Source organism: Thunnus albacares, chromosome 14 (genome assembly GCF_914725855.1).
Source record: "Thunnus albacares chromosome 14, fThuAlb1.1, whole genome shotgun sequence".
Classification (NCBI taxonomy): Eukaryota; Metazoa; Chordata; class Actinopteri; order Scombriformes; family Scombridae; genus Thunnus; species Thunnus albacares.
The window spans coordinates 23,388,118-23,396,995 of NC_058119.1; the positions used below are offsets into that span (position 1 = coordinate 23,388,118).

The following is an 8,878-nucleotide window of genomic DNA, read 5'->3' on the forward strand; positions in this document are numbered from 1 at the left end:
AACGCTAATTAGGGTAAAGTCCTCCAAACGGCAGACGGCAGTAGAGTGCAGAAGAAGACGAGCTGTGTTGTTATTTAACGTCACTTCCTGTCGGCTACAGCGTGCAGCTTGCAAGAAAGGTAAACCAGAAACATCTTAATATTGTCACATTTAAGCGTGAAATGAACCCTGTATTACAATTAAATCAGTAAACTATTGCTTCAGAAACAACTTTGAAAATTTCTTTATTTCCATTCATGTAAATGTTCGCCTGTTCGCAACATGCGTCAGCTACTAGCTACCTAGCTCACATTGCTAACGTTAACTGGCCCGACATGCTTTGAATGAGAGCTTGTTGTTATCGTCTGTAGTCGAGATAATGAAATAAATACACGCAGCCATGCTACAACACAGCTACACACTATAAGTATATGACTTTATTAATTGCTTTACAGGAAAATGGCAGCGGACAGCAGAACCGAGGACTACCCACACGAGATAGACGAACAGCTCACAGGCTTCGACTCGTCAGTCTCTTCTGTCAAAACTATGCTGGAGAAGTTGATGTCGATGCCCAGAAATGACCTGCTGCAAAAAGTAGGCTGAAGAATGTTTTTACACAGTGGGAATTAGGCAGGAAAACAAGCTGACACAGACACACACGCATTAAACAGATTGGAACAGAACTGCAAAGTGTAGTCGATTAATCGATGCCATCTATTTTGATTATCAGTCGGTTTCTTTTAGCACACAGCAAAATCCAAGCGAACCAAAATAATCCTCGTTTAGTGACCTGACAGAAAAAAACAGATTGAATCACTTTCAGGCAGATTGTCTGGTATGTTGGCAGACAAACGGATTTTCAACAAAGCAGTCTGAGGGGGTCCTGTGTGATATGTGGGGGATCCTGCTGTTTCTGGGTGAGGTTTGTAGGAGACAGATTGACAGGCCACAAGTCCCTGATTTGAAACAGACTACGTTTAACATGCCATAACTAACAGTACAATATTATGAACAAAATATAATCTAACAATACATTTTGATATCTTAAAAAACTGTATGTAAGGGCATTTTCAAACCTATAGTTTATTTGCTGTGGTCCGAATCAGTGATGAGTTGGTAAACTTGGTGCATTTTCCCCTTGCATTTTCAGTGTCTTTCCACAGTGGGTCTGCACCATTACCACGCCATGCACACCATTTGATAGTTATTGTAGCCGGCAGATATGACAGATCCGCCGCCAAATTTCAGCGGCGAGTGCGGTGTTTAGTCGTTACCACGACTACATGGCCCATACAAACACAAACAAGTCAAGGGAGATTGATAAGACAGAGAACTGATGAATGTCATTCAGGCTTACATAAAATCATATTGTGAACATTACTGTTCATGCTGGCTATTCTTTGTCAGCTTGGAAAGCCACCATGGCTTTTACCCTGTAGGCCGACATTATTGTTTGACTTGTCAGCTGACAATTATGTGGTTGCTGCCGCTAGCTGAAAGATTACACTCCATTTAAACAGTTCTCCTAGCCCTCGCCGTTACTGGCACACTGAAATGGAGCGGACCCACAGAGAAAAATACAAGTGAACTACAATGCATCACTATAAACCATGTGAGAACATTCATTTCACCCAGTATGCAAAGTACACTGGGGTATGGGAGCTGTTTTGCTCAAACTTGCAAAAACACAATAATTTCATCGCATTAACCCCAGAGTCTGTTAAGAAGGTCAGCTTAGTGTCTACTATTTTTGTGTTTTGTAAAAAAAAAAATTATACTAATGATGCTAAGGTAACATAAATCTGCTTTATTGACAGTTGGATCCTTTGGATCAAGCCAAGCTGGACCTGATGTCCGCCTACACCCTCAATTCATTATTCTGGAGTAAGTTTTTTGGATTGTTTCTATATCCTGTGCTTTAGAGGAACATAAATATAAAGTTGGCAGTATACTCCAAACAACACTGAGATTTAATGATGTTGGCAAGATATCTGAAGTGGTCTCCACACAGCAGATGTGTTAAACATGCATCTCCCCTATGGCATTAAACCAAAAAGCCAAATACAAAGCTTTTGAGCCGGTCCCCAGGATTGCCAGCAGGTCTTGTTTTTATCATGTAGCAACTGTAGTAAAGGCTTTTTTAATGTTTGTACCTTGACGAAACAGTGTGCCTTGACTTTTTAAAGGAATTTGTTCCCCTTTTTTGAGCACAGTATTAATATTCTTTTTGACACATATAGTATCTAACTTTTGTCATTGTTTACAGTGTACTTGGTTACACAAGGAGTAAATCCCAGAGAACATGGAATCAAACAGGAATTGGTATGTATGTCTTCTGTGTTATCATTCTGTCTCTCTATTTATGTTTATTGTCTAATGCCTCTGCAACCATTCTGTGTTCTTCAGGAGCGAATAAGGACATACATGAACAGAGTGAAGGAGATCACAGACAAGAAGAAAGCTGCCCGTCTGGATAAGGGGGCTGCAGCACGTTTTGTCAGGAATGCCCTCTATGAACCAGAAGAAAAAGAGTCTAGAAAAAAATCAGCATCCAAGAAAGCAGCAGACTCATCTGACACCCCTCCATCAAAGCGTTCAAAGCAGAGCTGAAGTAAAAGACACGCTGCACAGTTTGGTCCGGTAGTAATTTGTACCACTTTTGGGGGCAACAAACATTGGAGTTAATATGTTTGCTCACAAGGCAACTTCTAAGGCTGTGTGACGGGGTATCATACAAGACAACAAAACAAACACTGTGTTAAGTCAGGATCATAGCCTGCAGTCAGATCCTTGGTCACCGTTGCCCTGCAGCAGTCAGCAAATGTTGCCGGATGTACTAGAAACACAAGACTGAAAGCCATCTATGACACAGCATACTACGTTTGCTGTACATTTTCCTGGACACTGAATTCGGCAGTTGGTCCAAAATATAACAAACACAACTCTATAATATTTTTGTAATGTTACTTTAACTATAAAAAATACTGTTTTATTTAGAAATGAGAGAAACAAATTAATTTGGTCCAATCAAGTCCTGAAATATGTCATTTAAGATTTTATGATTCCTTTTAGATAATTGAGAAATGTTAATTTCTCTTGATTTTGAAAGTGATTCTATGAATCATAAGATATTTTTTGCAGTGCATGTTTTACAGGAATGCCGTGTTTCAAAGACAGTATTTGTTTTTGTTAATGTTACTTTTAGGATTGATTTCTGCATAAAAATACTTGCCAATCATGTTTGAGTTATTTATTTCCTGTTATATTATGCCCAAAACAAATTGGTGGTTTAATTAATATGTAAAATTGTCATTTTGACCTGTCACACTTGGAAAAGCAAGTGTAAATAAAATTAATGATGGTTGAATTCCATTTAGGTGCTTCAGTTTCAGGGTCCTCAAGTGCTTACTGGGAAACCCGAACAGATCTATTGTCCAACAGTTTGACTGGCATATCACATCCCAGGAGCAGGTGCTACTAATTGTTACTAACCTAGTTTTTGTTTACATGACCGCCAACCCAGCAACCAGTGCAGTCCAAAGAGTTGAAAATGACTTTTGTGCTTGATTGACCCTAAGAGGGTGTGATTACTACAAGCAAGCAGCATTAAATAGCAACATTTGCAATAGAAGCTACTGGGTAAATTGGTCACTGATGGATCATCACTCATGATAGACAATCTAAAATTAGCTCCCTCAGTGGACAGCACTTAATTTGGTGCAATTAATGGAAATGGCATAGGTTAAACTCATTTCTTTTTCTTTTTTTTTACTGAGATGTGGTAGTGTATCTCATTTTGCAGTGTAAATTATCCTGGTTGCACCCCGGCTCGTTCCTTTGTTCAAATGCTATTAAAAAATGATATTCTTTCTCAACAGCCGAGCTTTTCAGGTTTTATAATGAGGAGTGGCTGTTCACATTTTAATTGTCTTCCTAATAGAGTCTAAACTGAGTCAACAGTGTCACAGCAACTAACTCCTGCGTGTGTGGATTTTAAACTTCTCTTTATGTTACAGAATGACCATAACCTTGTGTTCCTATGCTTGACTTTACATGTCAAAATAGCAGTAAACATGTGGCCCAAAGCCATAATATCCCAAATTATAAGACATATAGAACTATATAGAAGAAGGAAAAAAAAGGTAAAATGTTTAGGATGGAAGTACAGGTCGACTTTATGATCCAGTTAGAATTGTGTATACTGGTAAATACAAATCAAGCGAAGCTTTACTCACTGAAAGCCTCAATGTAACGATTCGGACCGGGCCTTATGTGGGTGAAACGTGACCTTTCGATTACAAAAAAAGCTTCTGCAACCATCACATACAGTGTGTGCTGCAGCTGCATGGCTGCGCGGTGTAAGTGTAAGGCGTAATGAGACTTCCTTTTATAAGAAACAATGTCACATTTGATAAAGACACCCATATTACTTCCTTTTTGTAATTCCCTCTGGACAGCCAAGATCTTAATCTTAATGTACCCGCAAGTCACTGCATCCCTCTAATCAAGCCCAGGAAACAGTGAGGCAGTGAGTTAGATTCTCAGGAATGTATCTTTTCATTCTTTTCATCATCTTTCCTTCTCTCATCCTCCCTGCAGCAGCGTCCAAGAATGACATTTGTTTAGCCAAACCACCCTACTCCATCCTTTTACTTTTTCCACCAAGTTGTTGTTTCTAACTCTGTTCAAAGACATGTGTCAAACTTTGCCTGATGAACTGCCCCGTCTGCATATTGGAAAAATATGGATTTTTCCACTTTTTTTCCCTCTGTAATGTTCGCCTTCCTATGCCCTCTTCCCCACATGTGCTCAGTATAAAAGAGTTAGGTCACTGTGCGAGCAAATTTGAACAAACAAACTCTCATGTTGAAATCGTACGCCCTAACAAGCTCCAAACCCTGCTTTGTCCCGCGGTTGTTTATTTATGCTGTTTGTGAGCAGCCTGTGGTGAGGAAGTTTATATTATATGGAGTAAAAGGCATCAGACCAAATGACCTCCTCAGGCCAGAAGGGGGTAGAAGAAGCCTTCCTCCAAAACTTTTCTGTCTTCAGAAGGATTAGACATGCTGACAACAGACAGCATTAACCTGCTGGGGGGGACCAAATTGATTCAACACATCTGGTTAAATCATATAATTCGAGTCGCAGTAAGTTGTCAGTCACTGGAAGGTAAACTTCTGTAAGTAGGATGCGATAAACATATTAGGATAAATCGATGCTGTAATACATTATGGTTAAACAGTATTTGCAAATAGCTGTTAAAATCCAAATCCATTTCCATTTACTCCCAAAACTCACTTGTCTTGGCATTTCTGGCATTTCATCCTGGTGTTTTTAGTAAATCATGGAAAACTCCTGTGACTTTGCTACAATGACACGGGTAGTGAAACAAATAAAATGCACTGAATTTTCCAAAAGTTCATTCTTGACAATAGAAACAACAGCTGAGAAATTAATCTAACCGCAAGGTTCATTTATAAACTATTCTGGAGCTTTTGGTCATATTACATGATCTTCATCAGCGGACAGTTTGCCCAGTTGTCATGGAATTGTAGATGCTCAGACTTCTGATCCATGTTGACCTGAGAAACTGACAAAGTTAATTACATAGATAGTATATTTTGGTTATTTGTACCATATAGAATGAAAACTGTGCTTGTCTATAGAGCTGCAACTAACGATTATTTTCATTATTGATTAATCTGTAAATTATTTTCAAGCGCAAAATGCAACCTAAAATGTCTTATTTTGTCTCGACCTACAGTCCACAACCCAAAGATAATCAATTTACCATCATTGATGACTAAAAAACCAGAAGATATTCATATATAAGAAGCTGAAACCTGAGAAATTTAGTCTTTTTTTTTTACTCAAAATGATTAATTGATCATCAAAATAATTGGCGATTAATTTTGTGTCAACTGACTAATCAGTTAATTAACTAACCATTGCAGCTCTAGCCTGCCTGCCTGATCAGACAGACTGAACCTGGAAAAGCTGCTGGAAAAATACATGTTTGCCATTTATAGTTTTGTCTCATGTAGAAACAAAGAATACTTAAGAGATTTGTCTGGCAAACTAAAAAACACATTATCCCATAAACACTGGTTGTTTTTGTCTGGTTGAGAATGGGGACACAGTCTGTACACTTAGAGCTGCCTTCTGTCAGTTGTATCATTTTTTAAAATTTATTTATTTATTTTTTTTAATTTTTTCACTCGTACCGCAATGAAAACGAACATGTGCAGCTTTGTGTGTGTACGGATTGGCGATTGTTGGTCAGAAATCATGCAGTTTCATAACAAGGAAAAAGAAAATCCGACATCTTATTTATAGCAGTTAATCCTGTGTCTGGGTGATGTTTTATGATTTACAAACTTGGAGTGTGTCACCCGCAGACTCACAGACTTAAAATCAATTGATTTAGGCCTGCACTGCGGGGAAAGACGAGGAATTATGAATCCCACTGGAACAAGCTTTCCTTTGAATAAGTGAGTGAAATAAAGAGTGAGTGAAGGACGGACGTTGCCGCTTTATTCTGTCTGACACACCAGGAATTCCATGCAGTCATTTGTGCCACTTCCTATTCACCTTGGCCCAGCTGACAGAGCCGCTGATTAATCATGATAACAATGTTTTTCTTTTATTTAGCCCTCACCTCCCAGCGCCGGGTCAAATTAGTTTTTCAAGAGTCAGCAGGTGAGACTGAAGTTTGGACCACCAGGGTGTCCAACAGAAACTGGACTTAGATTGTTTTTTTTTCTTTTTTTTTTAACTCTTTAAATTCTGTTCTTACACTTTTTGTTTGTTGTTTCGAGGTGTAATGATCCCCTTCTAATAAAGAAAGGTACTGGACTACTTACTGTAATAGTATATTCAAGTGTGTCCCAACTTTTGACTGGAACTGTAATTAAACATTTATGGTTCAATATCAAAAATCTAAAAAACTGAACATTTAATTACAGGTTTCTAGCTTTTTTTTGTTGTCACATTATAGACATTAGAACACCCTCTTGTCCCAAGGATTTGCCTTTTTTTAAAACTTAATTTGTTTACTTATACAAAGCGGTAGGCGCTCTCACAGTGGTGTCATCTGTTTTTGCCTCCTTATTGTCTAATTTAACCTTTATTACATGCACGTAACTTTCTTGTCTTGGTGATATTGTGCAAGATGCAGATTGTTAGGGGTCAATCTAACACATTAGCAAGATTGGCTTGCTCTTTCTCTTTTTCCAATCCATCTTCTGCAGTGTGTTATCTCTCAGTTCTAGTTCCAGTGACTTTCATATCTCTGGGATTTTTCAAAAACATCAGCAATCAGATGAAAAGAGGGAGCAGCAGTACCTGGACAACTTCATCAGAAAGAAGCTCGAACGCACCTTTCATACGTTTCTCCATTGCATCCTCTCTCTTTAATTTCCCCCCTTTCTCTCTCTCTCTCTCCCTCCACTACTGTACACCCCAGTGGTGTTTGGCCTTATAAGAAAGTGACGCAATGCTGAAAACATGCACAGAGCGAGGCCTTGAACCCTCTTCGCTAAACACATCACATCATCATCACACTTCATTGAGTTTCCATCCTTTACGTTGCCTTACTCCCGTCAGTGTGTTTAATCTACAGAGGAAAAAAAATCCACACAAAAATAACCCTCGGAGAATGAGTTAGGGTTGGCCTGTCATCTATCAGGCTTAAATGAACTATTAGTAATGAAAACACCAAATTATTTTAGAGAATCAAGCCTGGGTATGGAAGGTTACAGGTTTCATAGGTTCACTTTGAGACTGGTTGTCTTTATGAGTAAATGCTGTCCTTTTTCCTCAAGGTTCAAGGATCCAGGTTTGACTGTGTGTAATTGTGTAATGTGAGGTAGGAAATAGCTGTCAATGGCCTTTTAATGGATAAATAAAATTTTGAAAATGAAACGTCCATTTATTATATTAAATGCAGATTATTCATCGTCTTCCTCCCATGTGCAGACCAGCTTTATGATGATGTCACTCTGCGCTGCCGACTCTGTGGCCGTTTGAAGACCTCATCTATTACTGTGGCCCACTGTTTACCTCTGGTGTGGACCTCGTAACTAAACAGTCCATATGGTCACAATGTGAATCTGGGCTTTTCCCCTTTAAACCATGGTCTTCCGATGCATAAAGCCGCGGGATAACTGTTCACTCATCAAAGAGCTGAATGCGAAACCATCTCTGAATCCTTTACACATAAGCACACGTGCACATACACACAATCGTACACACACACACACAGGGGGAGTCGGGCAGCTGCAAGCACACTGTGAAAGCAGGGAAACGCTCACCGTTACACATACTAAGGGATGTACAAAGACACAGAGAAAATGTGCATACACGCACACTCAAGAATGGATTGGAGGTGTATAATGGATTGGATTCCCCTCATAATTCCTGGGACAGCGTTGTCTTCGAGGTCCGCATAGAGGCGGATGAGACCACAGCTGTTTGGACATAAATTTCCAGAGGAATGCCTTAAGACAGAGCCTTCAGCATAAAGAGCATGACTGTAGATTCCTCTCCAGATGACAAATGATCGCCCTAAGGACGTGTGTGTGTGTGTGTGTGTGTGTGTGTGTGTATGTGTGTATGTGTGTGATCATGTGTGTTTGTGGGTGTATGTGTGTGAAAAGTGTTTCTCATGCAGGCATGTGCAAGGTCACTGCATGCTTCTGTTTCTATGTTTTTCTCATGCACAAGTGTGTGTGTGTGTGTGTGTATGCCTTTAAAAAGTAGAAGTGTGTGTTTGTGTGTATGTATGTATTGCAGGTTGAGGAGAAGGGTGAAATGGCGTGCAGACAGGAGCGGGTCCCCTCTGTTGTATCAGGAATACTCAACAGCTGGGGAAGAAGAGGAGGGCAGCTGGCCAGGT

The 8,878-nt window shown here is 39.5% G+C and overlaps 1 protein-coding gene across 1 annotated transcript; it reads left to right on the plus strand.

The window, feature by feature from the left end:
• Window positions 1-30: 30 nt before the first annotated feature.
• On the plus strand, window positions 31-3,220 carry c1d (C1D nuclear receptor corepressor). The gene is made up of 5 exons (XM_044373868.1): window positions 31-119; window positions 435-576; window positions 1,800-1,866; window positions 2,249-2,304; window positions 2,389-3,220. Exons 2-5 carry the CDS (start codon window positions 439-441, stop codon window positions 2,590-2,592), a joined length of 465 nt encoding a protein of 154 aa, XP_044229803.1. The 5' UTR covers window positions 31-119; window positions 435-438; the 3' UTR covers window positions 2,593-3,220.
• Window positions 3,221-8,878: the final 5,658 nt, after the last annotated feature.